The sequence below is a fragment of the Centruroides sculpturatus genome, unplaced genomic scaffold (genome assembly GCF_000671375.1).
Source record: "Centruroides sculpturatus isolate CEXI.00-Female unplaced genomic scaffold, Cexi_2.0 scaffold827, whole genome shotgun sequence".
NCBI lineage: Eukaryota > Metazoa > Arthropoda > Arachnida > Scorpiones > Buthidae > Centruroides > Centruroides sculpturatus.
Genome location: NW_019385127.1, coordinates 28,300 through 50,395, shown reverse-complemented (window position 1 = coordinate 50,395; position 22,096 = coordinate 28,300). Strand labels below are relative to the sequence as shown.

The following is a 22,096-nucleotide window of genomic DNA, read 5'->3' as shown; positions in this document are numbered from 1 at the left end:
TACTTAAGGACGTGCCAGGATTTTAACGCATTTCAGCATGGGATAGGTTAATATATTTTTTCATATATAATTGGTTATCTGAAAAATCAATTTTTGATCAACCCCAGTCCCCAATTGATTAGGATAATCGATGCTCTACTGTATGTGCATATCTGTATTTCCTTAAAAATTTAAGAGAATGATTGCTAAATTCAGATTTATTATACAATAAGTCAAATATGATATTTGTATATTTAAAATCTTTTTGATATTTGCAACATGTTTCTTTAGTTTAAAATTTAGAAGTCTTTTCTAAACAACAGAATAGTAAGGATACTCACAAGTTATATTCATTTACTGTAAATTTAGTCAGTTTCAGTCAATAAAACCTTCTGTATTTGGATTTCGTTGTATTTACATAACCTGATTAAATAACCTACTTTGTAAAAAATCAATAAATTTAGACCAGATAATTTAATATTAATTTTTCAAAGTATTTAGTGTAATTGCTAAATATTGCTTGAATTTTTAATTGTTTATAATTTTGACAATGTATTGAGGTAATGCTACTCATTTGTATGTTTTTTTGGAACTTGTTAAACTATCTTTATCAATGACTTTGATGTTGGCATTTTGACTTAAGAAACAACATTTACAAAGTTAGAAAAAGAGTATTTCTAAATTTTTAAGTATACTGATGGAAAATGAGCAAAAGATAGGTTATTAATCAGGATAAATGAATTCACGAATAGAAATATATTGATCTTTTTAGATATTAATTATTTATATTAAAAACTTTAGAGAATTCATTGTTCAATAATTATTACTTTGTTTAAGCTTTCTTTGAGAGTTTGTACTGTAAATTAAAATTTTCTCATTAAGTAAAAGTAAAAATTTAATTTTCCAAGTTTATATCTCTACATAATCATCATTCTTACAAATCAAAGATAGTGTCAATAAGTATTTCTATAAGCTAGTTTCACAATATAAAGTATTTCAGCAGGTAAATAGCTTAAAATAATACTTATTAAGTATATACTGTATTTTGTATTTATTAAGTATATACTGTATAGCGAGTATAAGTCGCTGTCAAGTATAAGACACACACCTATTTTGAGACAAAAAATTTAGAAAAAAACTTTTTTTAATAGGATTGTTTAAACATGCATTTTATTTGATTTTTTATTCAAGAATATGACGGATGGACGAATCGATACCTTTACTAAACTGAAATAATCGTCATTTCTTAATTAATGTAATTCTTAATGGTCACGAGATGACAGTCGACAGAACATGGTGGCGATGACTCGTGTGTCGCTACTCTGATAATCTTGGTACTCTAGCCATTCGGTTGAGGGACCATCTGCTTAACGGACACTGCACAGGTTGGTCCCTAGAGTGGACCACTACTGTAGATAATTTCACTGTAAAAATGGTTACCTGTCAAGTATAAGATGCACCATGATTTTGAGCCCCAAAAAGTAGTAAAAAAAGTGTGACTTATACTCATCAAAATACGGTAACTATAACTTTTTATTAAAGAAAAAGATGTAGAAGAATTTTGTCTTCATTGTTTTGTTTTTCTTTTGCATGTCTTTCTTTACAATTAAATAGTATTCTAGTTTGTTTCAAGTAAGTTGGCACCTGTTGTAAACCAAAGTACATGTCATTTTGCCTTCTGATTGTTCTGAATTAAATGTTAGTTGAATGTAAGCCAAATTGTGACTGATTTCCTCTGCAAAATATATTTCTAAATAATTTTGCTCTGAAGTATGTGAAAAAGGAAAATTTGATGTGTAAATATAATATAAGTAGTATAGATATTTTTTATCTGAAAAACTGTAAATCATCATTAGAGTAGTTTCAAGATATTAATATATCTAACACAAATTAAATTGTATATTTTTTCATCAGTGAAAATCATACTTTTCATCTATATTATTATTACTAAAATAGAAGTCGATAATTGTAATGAAATAATAAAATTCAATTATTACAGAAATAATACATTTATTGTATGAGAAATAACAACAATGTAAAGTAAAAACTTTTTGAAGCAGATGGCTTTCCTCTGTTATTGTTATAATAGAAAAAGAACTTCTGATGAAACGAAAGAGATAATAAACATCAAAGAATGTTATAAAATTTGCAAGAATGGATAATATTTTTGGAATATTGTTTTCTACAGTTTTTGTTGTTAGTAGTTAACTTTTATTGGCTTTTATCATTTTGTAATTTAAATTTTTTACAGTATAATGTCTTTGGCCACTTTGGAGATAGTAATAATTGTATGCTATGAATATATTTAGCATTTACCATATTTAATTTTAGAACCATTTTGTATTTTTTTCTAAGATTTAGAGAGATTATTTTTTAATATCCTTAAATTAGTATTGTTTTAATCAGTTAAAAATATGATTTTGCTTAAGTTAGTGCACTTTAGTGAAGTTATACTTAAATTGCTGGACTGTTTATTTACATTATTTATTCTTTTAAAAGACTAAGTATGATTTATACTCATATATTTACCAGGTTGGATTATTGTTTTCCTTTCCTGCCTCAGAGTTGGAAAGAAAAAAAAATAGAAGACAATTGTTTTAAACTGTATGCGGAAATTTTCCAAAGAATACCTGCTATAACAAGTATGATTAAAGTGAGTGAATTGAGTAAATTTTGAGTGAATTGATCATGTCTCCTGATTAAAACAGACTACATAAGACAAAACTTGGGTTACTAGTCCTAGCAGAGGTTATACTTTGGAAAATTTCCACATATGTTTAATGAAAAAGTCTGCCATCATGATTTAGTTGTTAAATTATTGTGTACAATTGTTTTATCTTAAAATTTAGTGAATTCACAATGGATATGGAAAAAATGGCCAGCTTAGTGCCTCTGAGTGGAAAAATAAACAATTAAAAAACTGTCATTTGTCATCTTTAGTTTTTATGTTTTAAAATCTATATGCAACCTATTCAGTAAATCTGTTTCAGCATAAAAGAGATTTTATTTTACAGAAAGAACTTACCATGGGCATATGATTCTCGAATATATTTTCCATAATAATAAAGAAGATAATTTTCACACATCGTGTATTTCATAGTTAGATAAGTTCAATTTTAGACTAAATATTGATACTTTTCAATTATTCAAAGCTTTTGTATTAATAAGAAAATATCCTTTCAATAATTATTTATTATCCAAAATTAAAGTAAATGTTGAGTGATATGATGTGGCTCCCCTTCTATAATAATTATTTCTTAAGAATTATAATAAAACTAATATTAAATTTTACTGAAAGAAAGGAAACTGTAAATTCTTTCATAAAGACTGGCGTAATTGTGGATTCATAAGAAAATACTGTCATGAAAAATGATTCAATATAAATTTTGATATTGACAAATGCCAAATGTTTAAATGTTATTTGGTGTATGTCCATAATGACAATGTATGAATGAATTAAATGGCATTGAATTTAAATTATTCTTGGAAAAAAATTTTAGACATTTTTTTTAATTTAACAAATTATCAAAAAAACTCTGTAAACAGTTGTGTAAACGTATAAAAGTTTTTCTAATAAACATGACTCAGTCTTAAATTTTGAATCTTTTGTCAAGATTCATTTTTAATTTACTTAATAACTACCTCAGTCACACATTATTATCGTCAATAAGTTTTTAATTAATTTGTTTTTTTTTTTATGTGTTTAAATAGGTATATTTTTTAATATATTAATTGGGATTGTGTGTTTTGAAACAATGAATACTGATTAAACAAAAATGCTAAGGAGATGGAGTTGCTATTTAATANAATTATTTTCATTTTTTTTTTAATTTCAATTTATTTAAAAAACAAGATTTTTAGCTAGTTTATATCATGAAATAAACAATAATGTTACAAGTTTTTCTCAATTGGTAAATGTAAAACTACGTTTATTGTCAATAAAAAAAATTTAAGCAGTATGCCAAGTTAAGGTAATATGATTTTACTAATATGTCAGGTTTTTTGGTTCTTGCATAGTTTCTTTTTGGAAAAATTGCTACTGTTGAAAACTACAAGTACCTTAGTTTTATGTGGATAACCTATGAATTATCTTTATTTAAAAACAGATGCAGGTTATGCATTGAGACAGATTATATACTTTCAGTTGTAATTACAAACTCAAAAAGTTTTACCTTTGTCTAAATTTACTAAGAGCTTCTTTAGAAAATGTGAAAAATTCTTTGTGTACCACAAACATTTTTCTGCCATTCAGATTTTTTCCCCAAAACCATCAAAGACACATATACATATATCTTACCTGTAGTTCTCTTCCACCATTCATTTTCAAGTTCAATTCATGTTTTAACTGATATTATTAAACACTTTTATTTGAATCTGTATCTTAAAAGCTGATAAATTTTCAGTAATTATTCCCCATCTACATAATGATGTCATTTCAGAGAACTTTCATGATTAAGATATATGGCCCAATACTTGTCATCCTAATAAGCCATAAATTCATTGCTCTTTTCATCACTATAGAGTGAATATTGACAATTAAAGTAATTATATACATTTAAAACAATAGCCCTAGTTTGATGATGCAATATTTCTGTTTTGTTTACAAACAACAGCATTACTTTCTACCATTTTGCTAATGACATCAAAATTAAAGATGACTTCACTAGAATTTTGGTTTATTTGTTTCATTTTTTAAACTCAACAGTGTAGAATTCTATTTTCTACTAATTATAGTAACATTTTGTTATATAATTTAAATAATTCTAAGTTATTAAAATCAATTTAAAAAAATCATTTAATTATTAAATTTAACAGCAGATGGCAGCCTAACTGCTTACCTCCTGCCATATTACTTAATAATTGTTTAACTTTAATTGCTCAACAAAGGGAATCATTAAATTTAACAAGAGGTGGCAGCCTAACTGCTTACCTCCTGCCATATTACTTAATAATTGTTTAACTTTAATTGCTCAACAAAGGGAATCAGCTGTTCATCTGCTATTTGAAGTAATTATCAAGTTGACTGTATTTATTATAATTGTTAGTATTTTTTATTTATATGCAAAAATTATATTTTAAAATAAATCTTTAATTATAATGATAATTCACAAATTTAATTAGCATTAATTTTTTTAGTTATCTTTTTTTCAACAACATAATTGTCAAACTGCAGATGCTCAACAAAAATACAATAGTAGAGCTGCCCAGTTATACAGAGAGAAACTTTATCATATGGCATCAAATGCTATGAGACTACATGGAACTAAGGTAATTTAAATCATATTTTTTGAAATTTTTATTATCTAACTAACATTAACATTACAAAATAAGTTTTTTGTAATTTATTTAAAATAAATACTGTTTCAAAATTGTTTTATATTAAAATTCTATAAAAGTTCAAATAATTTATATAAATAAAATAATTGTGTATACATGTATCAATTATAGAAGAACTCAGTTAAGAAGTTTTTCAAGGGACAAGCTTAACTTAAAAAACTTAAGAGAAATGAAAATAGTATAACATTTTATTCAATAATCCATATTTATTTAACAATGTATCACCAATTTACAGTGAATTAGGCTTATATAGTATCTATTTAGATATTTGTCTAATGTAGTCTGCTTCATCTGTTTTGTTCATAAAATAAAAATTTTATGAACAAAACCACAGATGTACTATATCTACTAAAATTTGTCAAAGACATAGTATATTAATAAACCAACAAATGCCTAAATAATTGGGCTATACTATGGTTATAATTAAATAATAAATACAAATGAATTTGGTCTAGATTATAGCGTTAGGTGCCATTTCTTATCTAAAGTAATAATTATAATTTTTAATAATTTAATAAATAATTTAGAACAGTCTGGAAGAAAATAACTGNGTATAAGACACACACCTATTTTGAGACAAAAAATTTAGAAAAAAACTTTTTTTAATAGGATTGTCTAAACATGCATTTTATTTGATTTTTTATTCAAGAATATGACGGATGGACGAATCGATACCTTTACTAAACTGAAATAATCGTCATTTCTTAATTAATGTAATTCTTAATGGTCACGAGATGACAGTCGACAGAACATGGTGGCGATGACTCGTGTGTCGCTACTCTGATAATCTTGGTACTCTAGCCATTCGGTTGAGGGACCATCTGCTTAACGGACACTGCACAGGTTGGTCCCTAGAGTGGACCACTACTGTAGATAATTTCACTGTAAAAATGGTTACCTGTCAAGTATAAGATGCACCATGATTTTGAGCCCCAAAAAGTAGTAAAAAAAGTGTGACTTATACTCATCAAAATACGGTAACTATAACTTTTTATTAAAGAAAAAGATGTAGAAGAATTTTGTCTTCATTGTTTTGTTTTTCTTTTGCATGTCTTTCTTTACAATTAAATAGTATTCTAGTTTGTTTCAAGTAAGTTGGCACCTGTTGTAAACCAAAGTACATGTCATTTTGCCTTCTGATTGTTCTGAATTAAATGTTAGTTGAATGTAAGCCAAATTGTGACTGATTTCCTCTGCAAAATATATTTCTAAATAATTTTGCTCTGAAGTATGTGAAAAAGGAAAATTTGATGTGTAAATATAATATAAGTAGTATAGATATTTTTTATCTGAAAAACTGTAAATCATCATTAGAGTAGTTTCAAGATATTAATATATCTAACACAAATTAAATTGTATATTTTTTCATCAGTGAAAATCATACTTTTCNATGTGAAAAAGGAAAATTTGATGTGTAAATATAATATAAGTAGTATAGATATTTTTTATCTGAAAAACTGTAAATCATCATTAGAGTAGTTTCAAGATATTAATATATCTAACACAAATTAAATTGTATATTTTTTCATCAGTGAAAATCATACTTTTCATCTATATTATTATTACTAAAATAGAAGTCGATAATTGTAATGAAATAATAAAATTCAATTATTACAGAAATAATACATTTATTGTATGAGAAATAACAACAATGTAAAGTAAAAACTTTTTGAAGCAGATGGCTTTCCTCTGTTATTGTTATAATAGAAAAAGAACTTCTGATGAAACGAAAGAGATAATAAACATCAAAGAATGTTATAAAATTTGCAAGAATGGATAATATTTTTGGAATATTGTTTTCTACAGTTTTTGTTGTTAGTAGTTAACTTTTATTGGCTTTTATCATTTTGTAATTTAAATTTTTTACAGTATAATGTCTTTGGCCACTTTGGAGATAGTAATAATTGTATGCTATGAATATATTTAGCATTTACCATATTTAATTTTAGAACCATTTTGTATTTTTTTCTAAGATTTAGAGAGATTATTTTTTAATATCCTTAAATTAGTATTGTTTTAATCAGTTAAAAATATGATTTTGCTTAAGTTAGTGCACTTTAGTGAAGTTATACTTAAATTGCTGGACTGTTTATTTACATTATTTATTCTTTTAAAAGACTAAGTATGATTTATACTCATATATTTACCAGGTTGGATTATTGTTTTCCTTTCCTGCCTCAGAGTTGGAAAGAAAAAAAAATAGAAGACAATTGTTTTAAACTGTATGCGGAAATTTTCCAAAGAATACCTGCTATAACAAGTATGATTAAAGTGAGTGAATTGAGTAAATTTTGAGTGAATTGATCATGTCTCCTGATTAAAACAGACTACATAAGACAAAACTTGGGTTACTAGTCCTAGCAGAGGTTATACTTTGGAAAATTTCCACATATGTTTAATGAAAAAGTCTGCCATCATGATTTAGTTGTTAAATTATTGTGTACAATTGTTTTATCTTAAAATTTAGTGAATTCACAATGGATATGGAAAAAATGGCCAGCTTAGTGCCTCTGAGTGGAAAAATAAACAATTAAAAAACTGTCATTTGTCATCTTTAGTTTTTATGTTTTAAAATCTATATGCAACCTATTCAGTAAATCTGTTTCAGCATAAAAGAGATTTTATTTTACAGAAAGAACTTACCATGGGCATATGATTCTCGAATATATTTTCCATAATAATAAAGAAGATAATTTTCACACATCGTGTATTTCATAGTTAGATAAGTTCAATTTTAGACTAAATATTGATACTTTTCAATTATTCAAAGCTTTTGTATTAATAAGAAAATATCCTTTCAATAATTATTTATTATCCAAAATTAAAGTAAATGTTGAGTGATATGATGTGGCTCCCCTTCTATAATAATTATTTCTTAAGAATTATAATAAAACTAATATTAAATTTTACTGAAAGAAAGGAAACTGTAAATTCTTTCATAAAGACTGGCGTAATTGTGGATTCATAAGAAAATACTGTCATGAAAAATGATTCAATATAAATTTTGATATTGACAAATGCCAAATGTTTAAATGTTATTTGGTGTATGTCCATAATGACAATGTATGAATGAATTAAATGGCATTGAATTTAAATTATTCTTGGAAAAAAATTTTAGACATTTTTTTTAATTTAACAAATTATCAAAAAAACTCTGTAAACAGTTGTGTAAACGTATAAAAGTTTTTCTAATAAACATGACTCAGTCTTAAATTTTGAATCTTTTGTCAAGATTCATTTTTAATTTACTTAATAACTACCTCAGTCACACATTATTATCGTCAATAAGTTTTTAATTAATTTGTTTTTTTTTTTATGTGTTTAAATAGGTATATTTTTTAATATATTAATTGGGATTGTGTGTTTTGAAACAATGAATACTGATTAAACAAAAATGCTAAGGAGATGGAGTTGCTATTTAATACAAAATAAAATATTTTTTGAGACTTGAGCATCTCAGCATCAGATCTTACACAGCCATTTTTAATTTGAACATAACATTGTGCCTTTCAAATTAAAAATGGTTCTATAAGATCTGATCCCAAGATGTGTAAAGTCTCAAAAAACATTCATCGTGTATATTAAATATTCACTTTTTCACTTTCTTAGCATCTTTGTTGTTTAATGATATTCTATGGAGCAGTATCCTTAAATTAATTAAAGATGTTGTTAGTGAAATACTAAAATGAATAAAGATTTTGATATAAATGAACAAAATTATAATATTTTCTAATTTTATATATAATAAGTTTTAAGAAAAAATTAAACTACACAAATTTTCAATAACAAACTATATTGTAATAATATTTGTAAATTAATTGTTATATTTCTAGATATGTTTTGATTGTGGGGCAAAGAATCCAACATGGGCCAGTGTAACTTTTGGTGTTTTTATATGCATGGACTGTTCAGCTATACATAGATCACTAGGAGTTCATGTGTCGTTTGTACGATCGACTCAACTGGACACTTCGTGGACTTGGCAACAGATAAGGGCTATGCAAGTTGGTGGAAATGCTAATGCTGTAAGTTTTTTAGTTTTTTAATTATAATAAATAATACTTGCTTATGTAAACAAAAATAAGATACATTTTTGTATTGCCGAACATGTAAATTTGCTTAATTTGAATGCTGGAATGATTGTTGATGCATGCTGGGAACAGCTGTTGGGTATAAAACGTAACCAACAAATAACATCTTGATGTATCCACTGAGGAGGCCTAGATGGCAAAATGCATTTGGATAAAATTAATAAAATGATGATTGTTCCTTGCCATTTGTTCATCTTGTTTTGGCTCATAGAATCCTCAAAGTTGGAAATAGAAGGAGTATAATTTTTACTTGTTTTTTAACTAAAAATTTTTATTTTTAGTGTGTTAAAAATAAGATACTTTGGTGACTTAATATAATGCAATCCTTGGGGTCCAAAAAAGAGCAAAGCAAATACTTCACAAAACTGGACAAGGAAACAACTATACAAACTCCATACCTTTATCTAGTCAGTTAGGTCAGTTACTAGTTATTTCTCTGTAAAATAAATGTTTTCTATCTTCTCCTAAGATCTTTCTTAGATATTATTCAAAAATGGAAAAGTCTAAAGAATGTATTTCAAACACAATGTATTTCAAAATTTGAAACCTCCAATCAAGTATGTATAGATGATTGATGTAATTAAATCACAAATATTTATTAAAACACACTTGCCAAGCATGAGAAATGCATTCATTGCTCTTCTTTATAATTAATACAGCCTCCATGTTGGTCCACGTTGAAGATCTCAAGGGCTTCCAATTCTCTAAGATGTTCAGTAGAGATAACACATCTTATCAAAAAGACCTGATCTATTTTTGCTGGACTAGAAGGCACAGTGGTGGTATAGGTTCAAAAAGTTAAGCATATTGGGAGGCAGAATCATTTCTGCTATTTGTAAAAATAATCCTTGTCACATTGTGACCACTGTTTATTATCTTAATGTTTACCATATATCGTCCATTTTGCTCCAGCTTTTTCTGTACCAAAACTGCATAAATAGATTTTAACCTAAGTGTTAAACTATGTTTATATGGTGACAGTTACAATGTATACACATGGCTGGCAAAATGTTACAAATTGAGTCAATTGATTTTGAGTTGTGCCATTAACCATCAATTAACTCTATAGCTTACATTAAGATTAAATAAAAGCTACACAATCTGAAATGATTGATAAGTGGGGTTAATAGGCTGTCTGCATTTGTATGTGAGCCTTCATTATATTTAGTCACTAATGTGCTAAAGCATATATTGTTGCTAAAGTATTGTTGAATGTTGTAATTTTAATGCTCCAATAGAAAAACAATGTGCAATTATATATTTGCAAGATTTTAAAAAATGCAAAACTAAATGATTGTCAATACAACTTTTTATTGGGAATTTGACAATTAACTACATTTAAATAATAATTTTATGCATGTAATACAAGAAATCAAAATTATTAATTCAGTAATGTTTTTTAGTAATTCTGCAGTCATTGTTAGCCCTCAAAGATTATAAATGAACCATATAGAATATAAATTTTAAATTTACTTGTTAAATTTAGAATATAGTATTATAAAACATGAATTAGAAAAATTATTATAAAATAAAATGGTTCCCAANTGAAGAAAGTACACCAACCACTATGAAGTTAAGAAGATCCATAAGAAGTGTTATACCTAAACATGCAGTATGGAAAATAGAAAGGAAAATAATAAAATCGGTAATTAGATTTAAGTATAAGAAATGTAATAATCTCAAATACCAAATAAGAAAATTATTATATAGACTTAAATATAGTGAAAACCCATATAAAAATATAGCTAGAGAATATAAGTATAAAAAAGAAATGAAATTACATAAGTTATTTTCCTACCCTACACCTAAAGAAAAATGTAATTGGATTAATAACCTTATTGTAAATAACTCTGATATTTTAATACCTGATCCAGTTAAAAAATTCCTAGCGTTGGGTTTAGAGTACAACTTACCTATAGCTGAACTTACATTAGATATGATTGCGAATATAGACAAAAATATAAAAGATCTTACAATCAAAAAAGAAGATAAAAATAATTTAATAACATTAGTAATTCAGAATTTAAAATGTGTAACTAAAAAAGATAAATATAAAATTAATAAATGTAAAATTAATATGTCATTACTTGTGAATTTTCTTGAAAGTAATAATCTTACAATTAAAAAAGCAGATAAAACGAAACAATTAGTTATAATGGATAAAAATAAATTAATTGAAAAAACTAGTGAACAAATTATAAGTAGTAATTATATCCAACTAAATGATAACCCGTATGAATAAATAAAAAAGGAATTAATTAAACTAGTTAAAAAAGGTATTCAGAACAAAAATATTAGTAATACAAATAAAAATTACCGTATATACTAGATTCTAGTAATGATAGAACCCCAAAATTAAATATAAGATTGAAAACGCATAAACAAGAGAAGTTTAGACCAATTGTAGATTTTAAATTTTCGGTTCTATATAATTTAGAGCAGTATATTAAACAACAGTTAAACATATTGAAAATTCTATTTATAGTGTGGATAATGCTGATATTGTCATTAATAGAATAAAAAAGTTAAAAAAAGAAAATACGGATAAATTAATGAGCCTTGATATAAAAAATATGTATCCCAATATAAACTGGGAGTTAATAAGAGATAGTTTAATAGAATTGAATGTAGAAAAAACTTTAATTGATTTGATACATTTTGCATATATGAACAATTATTTTAAGGTGAATGATAAGTTTTATAGACAGATTGATGGTATAAGTATGGGGTCAAAGATGGGGCCAAAATTAGCAGAAATAGCTATGATTAATATAGATAAGAAAATAAATAACATTAAAGGCATAAAATTAATAGTAAGATACGTAGATGATTATTTAATAATATATAACAGTAGTTTAACTAATAAAAACATTATACATCCCTTTATAAATGGTATAAATAAAAAAATACAATTTGACATTGAACTAGAAGAAAACAAAAAAATTAATTATCTTGATATCACTATTATAAATAACACTAAAAAATTTGAATTTATAACATATAAAAAATCATGTGATGTTAAAAAAACCACTAATTACAATTCTTACATACCTGATTATATAAAAAAGAATTCATACCTGATGGAATTAAAAAAGATATATACACGTATAACAGAAGAACATAATATTAACGTTAAATTAGAAGAATTAGATTATAAGTTCATTTTGAATGATTACCCAAAATTTAAAATTAATAAGTGGAGAGCTTACTTCTTGAAAAATAGATTTAATACAAAATATAAATCTGAAAAACAGTATAAAAAATTCCCATACATAAAAGATATATTTGAAAGTATCAGTAAAATCCTTAAGAAAGACAATATATGTTTGGCCCCATCTTTGACCAATAAGATTACAGATAATGTTTCTAAATATATTAATAGAAGTAACCTTAATAATATAGATCTGTTAAAAAAGACAGGTATTGTATACAAAATAGAATGTAACTGTATGAATCCATGTAGTTATATAGGTGAAACTGGAAGGGTGTTAGATGTAAGAATAAAGGAACACGAAGCGGCTATCAGATTGAGATATAAAAATTCGCCATGGTACGAACACACGGAAAACAATAGATGTAAAATTAATCGCAATAATATTAAAATTCTACACCATGAAAAGGACATATATAAACGTAAATTTAAAGAACACTTAGAAATTAAGAAAAACCAAAATAATTTAATAAATATTTCTGATGGGATGCAAATAGATTCTAGATGGTACAAAATGATAGAGGGCGCTATATAGTAATAAAATAATGAAGTTATTGCGATTGATTTAAAAGTGGTATTCTAATGTATTGCTAGTTAGATTGGTTGTTCGTATGCTATTTATATTTTAAAGGTCTGTAATGTATTGGTTATTGTATACACTTGTTAAGTTTACAGTAAAGTCATTATGTATAATGGTTTTTAGAAGAGATGTTATGCAAACACTTCAAGTGCATTTTAAATGGAAAACAAATAGTTGGTGTTCAGATGTAGTGGTAGCCCATACACAACTTTTACTTTAAGAGTAAGTAAGTAGTGATATTCTGTAATGTATTTATGTCATGTATTGGTTATTGTAAATCTTCATTGTTTTTTGAAAAATTAGCACTGAAGAGGGGTTGGATGAGTATACCAACCCGAAATGCATATGTCATTTTTTAAAGAATAAAAGTGAGTTCCTAACTAAAAGTTTTGCTGTGAGTCCGTCTAACAAAAACCTTTTGGATTACAGAGACGAATTATATACATAGTAACATACAGCAGTCCAGATACAGACCTTGCTTTCCTGCTTGATTTTTCATGAGATCAGCATGTATCTTTTTAGCTTTCTTGCAAATAATTACTTCTGATACGCTGTTGCCAGCACACTGTTTTTCAGTTATCCAAAGCAAAAGCATTTTCTCAACATGATCTAATGTCTTCGATCTCTGTTTAGAAATTGATTTAACCCCTTTCGCAACATTAGCAGATTTAATAATGTCTTTATTTTTCACAATCGTCATTCTCAGAATACGGTATGCAACAGTTAAAATCTCGAACACGCATGCCACCTTTATATTTCTCAACAATCTCTTTTTTCAGTTCCATTGTGATTCTAGTCATTTTTTTTTCTCTGTTGCTTTTCACTTGCCTTTTTGCAATTCATGATTAATAAAAATAATAAAATTTTACTTACAAATTAAAATCAGAAGAAATTTAACAAAGTTATGAACAGTGGACCACGAACGTCTGGTCTGGTCTGGTCTAGTACACCGATAGTGCTACTTGTTCATAGATGGTGCATATAATTGAATTAATACCAAATAATAGTCGTATACCAAACAAAAGTCATATACCGAGCAAAATTTGTTTTGTCCAAACAGGACATATTTTGAATTGGACGTATATACAGAGGTACCACTGTATTTTTATGGTATCTAAGATGAGTTAGATTGCCAAGAATAATCGTTTATTTTTCAAGGATTGTGTCCTTTTGTGTTTAAAGTATCATTTGACCAAAACTTTGGATATATATTTTTAAACTAAATATAAAATGTGAAAATTTGTATAATTAGGTCCATCAGTTGAACATTTAGGCACTTCACCAGTACAGAATGAACCAAGAAAATCAATAATTGCTGCTAGGAAACCAGCTTCTAAAAAGGGGGTAAATATTGTAAAATTTTATAATTATGAATTAATTTAATTAAAAACAGTGTGTACAATTAATATATTTGTTGCTATGTCAAGTTGGGAACCAAAAAAGGATTAGGTGCTCAGAAAGTTAAAACAGACTTTTCTGAAATAGAAAAAGAAGCACAACAAACTGATCAATTAAAAGAACAGCTGTCTGCCAAACAAAATACCAAGATTTCAAAGGAAACAGAGGAGAAACAACTGTAAGCAGGTTCTTAAACTTTTTTTTCTAATAATTTATTTTGAAAGAATTTTTTCTTATGTAATTAGAATCACATTTATTTATTTATGTATCACATTTATGTAACACATTTATTTATGTATCACATATTAATAGAATCACATTTATTTATGTAATTAGAATCACATAGAGCACAATTATAAAAAATATATTTTATATTTATGAATTTATTATTTAAAATGCTATTCTAAGCATTTTGTAATAAGAATTACTGGTTTATATATTACATTTATAATTTTCTTTAATCTGTTCAAGAAAATGTATCATTAAGTCAGCACAGGTTAATGCCATTTAGCATAATTCCTCTTTTTTGTATAATTAAATTACCTCAAGAAATTTTAGAAAACGTACAAAGAAAATTCAAATTAAAAATTGATTTAATAAGTACACCCAAATATACATAAATTTTTAATGTAATTCTAAGAGAAATTTGCCTTTTATATAGTGGATCACTATACATCATTTTGTTCATATATCACTTGTTATTTATTACAAACCATTCCTACTTCTTTCAATGATGAAATATATGTTTACATATCTAAATTCATTAAGTTTTGTTTATAAAACACTTCCTTTCTAATAAAGATGCTATCATAATATTTTAATGGAAAGCATACTTGGAATTTCTTCTTTGCTCTATTCTCTCATTTCTTTCTCTTCACATTTCTGGAATAAAAGGCACAGAATTGACCCACCAGATACATTGCCTCTTATGGCTTTATTCAGAGTCAAAATTGAAGTTAACCAATCAGAATTCATGTATTTAAAGTAAAATGAATGCTTTGACTGTCAACTCTGTTGGTGAATATAGCTGTTAGAGAGAGAGCGGATTAATAGGAAGTTTACAGTATTCTGTAATAGCAAAAAAATTTATAAACATTGAATGTTCTTTGAACAGAAACAGTTAATTTCAGGAACTATTCAACATACAGTTCTTAATAAATATTCTAAAATTAAAAAAAAGGTAATGAATTGTATCTACATATTACCATTAGTATTTGAGTCTTGGATAGGAAGAAATCATTCTTAAATTTATTGCTATTAATCTATTACATAAATTATGACTACTTGGCCTTTAAATTTCAAAAAAAAAGATGTGCACTAAAGGGCAATAAAAATACTTAAAAATTGTTAAAAGCTGTAACTCTAATAAAGTTTCTCATAAAAACTATTAGTTCTGCCATCTTGTGGTACATCTTGACCTTAAATTTTGAGTATATCTCTTTTCAGTCTAGTCTCTTGAGAGACTACTGTTTTGAAATGTTCACTGCATTTCAAGAAAATAATTGATGATGATAAAAACAATAGACAACAATAAAATTCAATTTAAAAGTTTAAGTGACTAACAGTTTATCTAAAAAATAAACTTTTAATATCCTGTTTTATTGTTTCAGAGTTTCAGTGCGTTTAGCCTATCAAGATCTTAGCTTAAAAAAGAAACAAACAGAAGAAAAAATTCGTCAGGTCGATCCTCGCAAAGCCGAACAGCTTGAGAGATTAGGAATGGGATTTTCTAGTTCTTCACATGGAGACGTATCTCATTCGGCTGCTTCCAATATGACTACAATTACACAAGATAATCCATCTTCAGGTGGAAGAGAGAAAGAGAGAGATTTTGATGATGATTTTGAATTTGTTAGCTTCACATCAGGACCACCAAAGTAAATACCTTTTAAAATTTTTGTAATTTTATTAAGATTTTTAAAAACTTTTATTGATATTTAACATTGGAAAAATAAAATACTGTAATGACATTGTGATTTAAACGTTTTGTCCATGGACGAATTTTATTTTTTATGCATTTTTGAATTTTGATTTCTTCTCCTTTTTACTTCAGATTTATCCAGAAACTATAAATCAGTAATGCAAATTTAAATGTATTTTTTGGAAATTTGAAAATATTGTTAAATTAACATTAACAAAACAGGCTGAGGGGGGCATAGCCTGAAATGCATTTCTGTCGATTGAATAAAGATCTCTCTTTTTTAAAAAAGATGCAATGGTGATCCTGTGTATGTTAGATCTGAGAAGATAATATTTAATTATTGCAGACCTACCAAAACCCAGGATCAGAAGCTAATACTAGAAAAATAAAATGTAATTGTATTCATCTCTTGTTTGCACAAATTTCTTTCAGATGATTGCTACGTATTTATTTTCCATATTTATTCATCATTTCTCAACATTTTTCAACATTTCTAGATTAAAGATTACAATTATAATCCATTAGAGTTTAGTTTAGGATTGTTGATACAATAACTAGCCAAAGATGAATGGATAGTTAAGAGAATTTTAACATAAGAATTCTTTTAGCAATCATTTAACTGTTCAAATTTATTGAATAATGCAATGTTGACTTGTTCAAATAATTTTAAAATATTCTGATTTTTCTATTATATGATTTATTATTTAATNAACAAAAATGCTAAGGAGATGGAGTTGCTATTTAATACAAAATAAAATATTTTTTGAGACTTGAGCATCTCAGCATCAGATCTTACACAGCCATTTTTAATTTGAACATAACATTGTGCCTTTCAAATTAAAAATGGTTCTATAAGATCTGATCCCAAGATGTGTAAAGTCTCAAAAAACATTCATCGTGTATATTAAATATTCACTTTTTCACTTTCTTAGCATCTTTGTTGTTTAATGATATTCTATGGAGCAGTATCCTTAAATTAATTAAAGATGTTGTTAGTGAAATACTAAAATGAATAAAGATTTTGATATAAATGAACAAAATTATAATATTTTCTAATTTTATATATAATAAGTTTTAAGAAAAAATTAAACTACACAAATTTTCAATAACAAACTATATTGTAATAATATTTGTAAATTAATTGTTATATTTCTAGATATGTTTTGATTGTGGGGCAAAGAATCCAACATGGGCCAGTGTAACTTTTGGTGTTTTTATATGCATGGACTGTTCAGCTATACATAGATCACTAGGAGTTCATGTGTCGTTTGTACGATCGACTCAACTGGACACTTCGTGGACTTGGCAACAGATAAGGGCTATGCAAGTTGGTGGAAATGCTAATGCTGTAAGTTTTTTAGTTTTTTAATTATAATAAATAATACTTGCTTATGTAAACAAAAATAAGATACATTTTTGTATTGCCGAACATGTAAATTTGCTTAATTTGAATGCTGGAATGATTGTTGATGCATGCTGGGAACAGCTGTTGGGTATAAAACGTAACCAACAAATAACATCTTGATGTATCCACTGAGGAGGCCTAGATGGCAAAATGCATTTGGATAAAATTAATAAAATGATGATTGTTCCTTGCCATTTGTTCATCTTGTTTTGGCTCATAGAATCCTCAAAGTTGGAAATAGAAGGAGTATAATTTTTACTTGTTTTTTAACTAAAAATTTTTATTTTTAGTGTGTTAAAAATAAGATACTTTGGTGACTTAATATAATGCAATCCTTGGGGTCCAAAAAAGAGCAAAGCAAATACTTCACAAAACTGGACAAGGAAACAACTATACAAACTCCATACCTTTATCTAGTCAGTTAGGTCAGTTACTAGTTATTTCTCTGTAAAATAAATGTTTTCTATCTTCTCCTAAGATCTTTCTTAGATATTATTCAAAAATGGAAAAGTCTAAAGAATGTATTTCAAACACAATGTATTTCAAAATTTGAAACCTCCAATCAAGTATGTATAGATGATTGATGTAATTAAATCACAAATATTTATTAAAACACACTTGCCAAGCATGAGAAATGCATTGCTCTTCTTTATAATTAATACAGCCTCCATGTTGGTCCACGTTGAAGATCTCAAGGGCTTCCAATTCTCTAAGATGTTCAGTAGAGATAACACATCTTATCAAAAAGACCTGATCTATTTTTGCTGGACTAGAAGGCACAGTGGTGGTATAGGTCCAAAAAGTTAAGCATATTGGGAGGCAGAATCATTTCTGCTATTTGTAAAAATAATCCTTGTCACATTGTGACCACTGTTTATTATCTTAATGTTTACCATATATCGTCCATTTTGCTCCAGCTTTTTCTGTACCAAAACTGCATAAATAGATTTTAACCTAAGTGTTAAACTATGTTTATATGGTGACAGTTACAATGTATACACATGGCTGGCAAAATGTTACAAATTGAGTCAATTGATTTTGAGTTGTGCCATTAACCATCAATTAACTCTATAGCTTACATTAAGATTAAATAAAAGCTACACAATCTGAAATGATTGATAAGTGGGGTTAATAGGCTGTCTGCATTTGTATGTGAGCCTTCATTATATTTAGTCACTAATGTGCTAAAGCATATATTGTTGCTAAAGTATTGTTGAATGTTGTAATTTTAATGCTCCAATAGAAAAACAATGTGCAATTATATATTTGCAAGATTTTAAAAAATGCAAAACTAAATGATTGTCAATACAACTTTTTATTGGGAATTTGACAATTAACTACATTTAAATAATAATTTTATGCATGTAATACAAGAAATCAAAATTATTAATTCAGTAATGTTTTTTAGTAATTCTGCAGTCATTGTTAGCCCTCAAAGATTATAAATGAACCATATAGAATATAAATTTTAAATTTACTTGTTAAATTTAGAATATAGTATTATAAAACATGAATTAGAAAAATTATTATAAAATAAAATGGTTCCCAAGTTTTACGTATTTGCATGAGGTTATATAGTATGAGTATGTAATAAAGCTATCTTTTTTGTAAAATGAAGCTAATTCAGTAGTTTTTTTATATTAATATTAGAACTTTAAAGAGGATATTATAGAAAGAATATAATTTTATGTAAATCACTATTTTAAATGAAACATTATAGAAAAGTTCACAAGTGGCTTATATCAGATATTATGTTTGTTTAAAGATGGATGATGATGATATAAAACTATAAATTCAAAATATAACTTTAATAATGGTTGCAGTTATGATTTTTCTAACTAATAATATGTCACATTAAAAATATATTAAACTTTTTAGAATTTTTGAAGATATATGCATGAAATCATAACACACCTGTGCATATATGTTTTTGAAATAATCCAATCTCAAGTAATAAAATTAGATTTCACATCTTTTAGCTGCTGTTATCATTATCTTGCATCTTATGTAATAGAATTACTTATTATAATCACAGATATTGTTTTCAGTCATCTAATAATATCAGAATTAGCACTTTCCAAAGCATACAAGTTAAGCAAAGTTTTATCTTTATTATATTATTATTTTCAGCTAAATAGAGTCAAAACCAATGTAAAATTTCCTATGAATGTTTACATTTAAAGCACTGATTAAGCATTAATCATTTCATTTTCTCACAATATTACAAAAACTAGCAGGCAAACAACACTGGATGAATTATTTTTATCAATTCTAAGACACACCATGAGTTTACAATTGAATTATAAGATACTTTATTTTTATGGAGAGAGAGTTTTTAAAATTGGCTGAAAGTTTAAAAAATAATACAGAAATTATGAAACAGATATCAGGCTACTTTATTTCTGTACTCTGCTGTGTAAGCAGTCATTTTTGTTTTAACATTTTCAAGATGATATTAAAAACTTGCATTTTAAAAAATTAAGACATATTTAAATTAAACACTCACTATTGGTGAAATACATTTGAATTAATGTGAACATTGAGAGAGGTATTGCAAAAACATTTATTATGTTACAACACACCACATGATTTACTTGCATTGATACTATTGATTATTTTGGACATTAAATATGAGAAAACCATCAATTCAAAACTTGCCATGTTATATTAATTAATTGCATAAATTATTTAACGTTTTAAATATTTAAATGCTTTAAATAACAATATTATACTATATGGTTGCTAAGTTTTTGCCAACCAACAAGTCTAAGATGCATTCCTGTTTTGAAAAAGCTTTGATAAGTGAAACTAGTGAATTTTAAAACTAACTGCCTGACTGATTGTAACTAACTTTTCAAAAAACATATTACTAAAACTCAAATATAAAGTATTGATATTTTTAGAATAAAATAATTTAATTGATGCCTCCAAGTTTAGTTTTGATCTGTTCAGTTGAATATAAAAATACATGCTACTTTTTTGGATAGCCAAATGTTTTATTATGTACAAAACTGTTTTTTGGCCTAAAAAGGCTGACAATATTTAAAATAGTGTTTCTCAAATGGGATCCCAGTTGTTTTTTTAACCTGGGAAATTCTTCTCATCCCAGAAATCCCACAAATTTCTTAAAAGTTCACTTTTTTTATTTTTTTATTTTGTGTTAAGGTTGAGGAAATTTTGCAAATAGAAAGTATAATTAACTCATAAACTGTCAGAATACATTTGTATTTATTTATTTTAAACCTATGTATTAGTTTTTTTCAATTTTTCCTCATTACGGCAGGTCACAAATGGTCAATAATCAATACGTAGCTTATTTGTGGCAGGACTCTGAAAATTCTTTACTTGTCAGACCTATAATATCTGGAATAATTGTGCTTATGCTGTCTTAATTTTTAACCATGCCCAGTAGCTTCAATAACTGCGTAATGCCAGGTTGTGCAAATTGGGCAAGGATACAAACAAGTGTGAAGTCTGCAAGTATGAAGTTTTTCTTCATAAACTTGATTATTAAAGCCAAACGAATTGCTGAATTATCAAGCTATAAGCTTGATGCTGCTATTAAAACAGCCATAGTAGACAAATCAAGAATACTAGAGAGCAAAAGAAGTACTACAATCTCGAAAACAAACTAGAAATCTTCCAGGCTACAGGTGAAAAAAACATATAACATTTGTCTTCTCTTAAATGCATTAAAGATGGTTCCACTAACATCAATTGAATCAGAAAGGGCATTCTCAGTAGCAGGACTTTTCATTACTAAAATAAGAATCAGATTGAGTGATTGGAGTATTGACCATCTTTGCTTTTTAAAATCTTATTATAAAAATTTACAATAATATCTTGTATTATGTTTTATTCAAAAACGAAAATTATCTTTTAAGTTAGAAGTTTGATCTAAGTTAATTTTTTTTTAATTTTCAACTCAATTCAAAGTATTTTGTTGTTGTTGTTGTTGTATGCAGTTTCCAGCAAACTTTAATAAATTTTTTCTATTTGTGAAAATTTCTATGTAATTCAAAGGTAATTTTTAATATGTGTCTTACACAGCATTATTAATATGATTTTGGAGGTTGCAGAACATATTAAATTACTTTAAAAAATGAAAAATAATTATATCATTTGATTTCATGATATTTTATATATCTTAAAAATAATTAATTCTATCCCGGGA

At 26.3% G+C, this 22,096-nt stretch overlaps 1 protein-coding gene across 1 annotated transcript in view; it reads left to right on the top strand.

Annotated features, from left to right (window-relative positions):
• LOC111635154 (ADP-ribosylation factor GTPase-activating protein 2-like) overlaps positions 1-22,096 on the top strand; it is a 53,662-nt gene that overhangs the window by 18,817 nt on the left and 12,749 nt on the right. Inside the window, exons 2-6 of the mRNA XM_023380021.1 lie at positions 9,150-9,353; positions 9,402-9,486; positions 14,451-14,542; positions 14,626-14,774; positions 16,207-16,473. Coding sequence (XP_023235789.1) covers positions 9,150-9,353; positions 9,402-9,486; positions 14,451-14,542; positions 14,626-14,774; positions 16,207-16,473 — 797 coding nt within the window. The remainder of the gene's footprint in view (positions 1-9,149; positions 9,354-9,401; positions 9,487-14,450; positions 14,543-14,625; positions 14,775-16,206; positions 16,474-22,096) is intronic.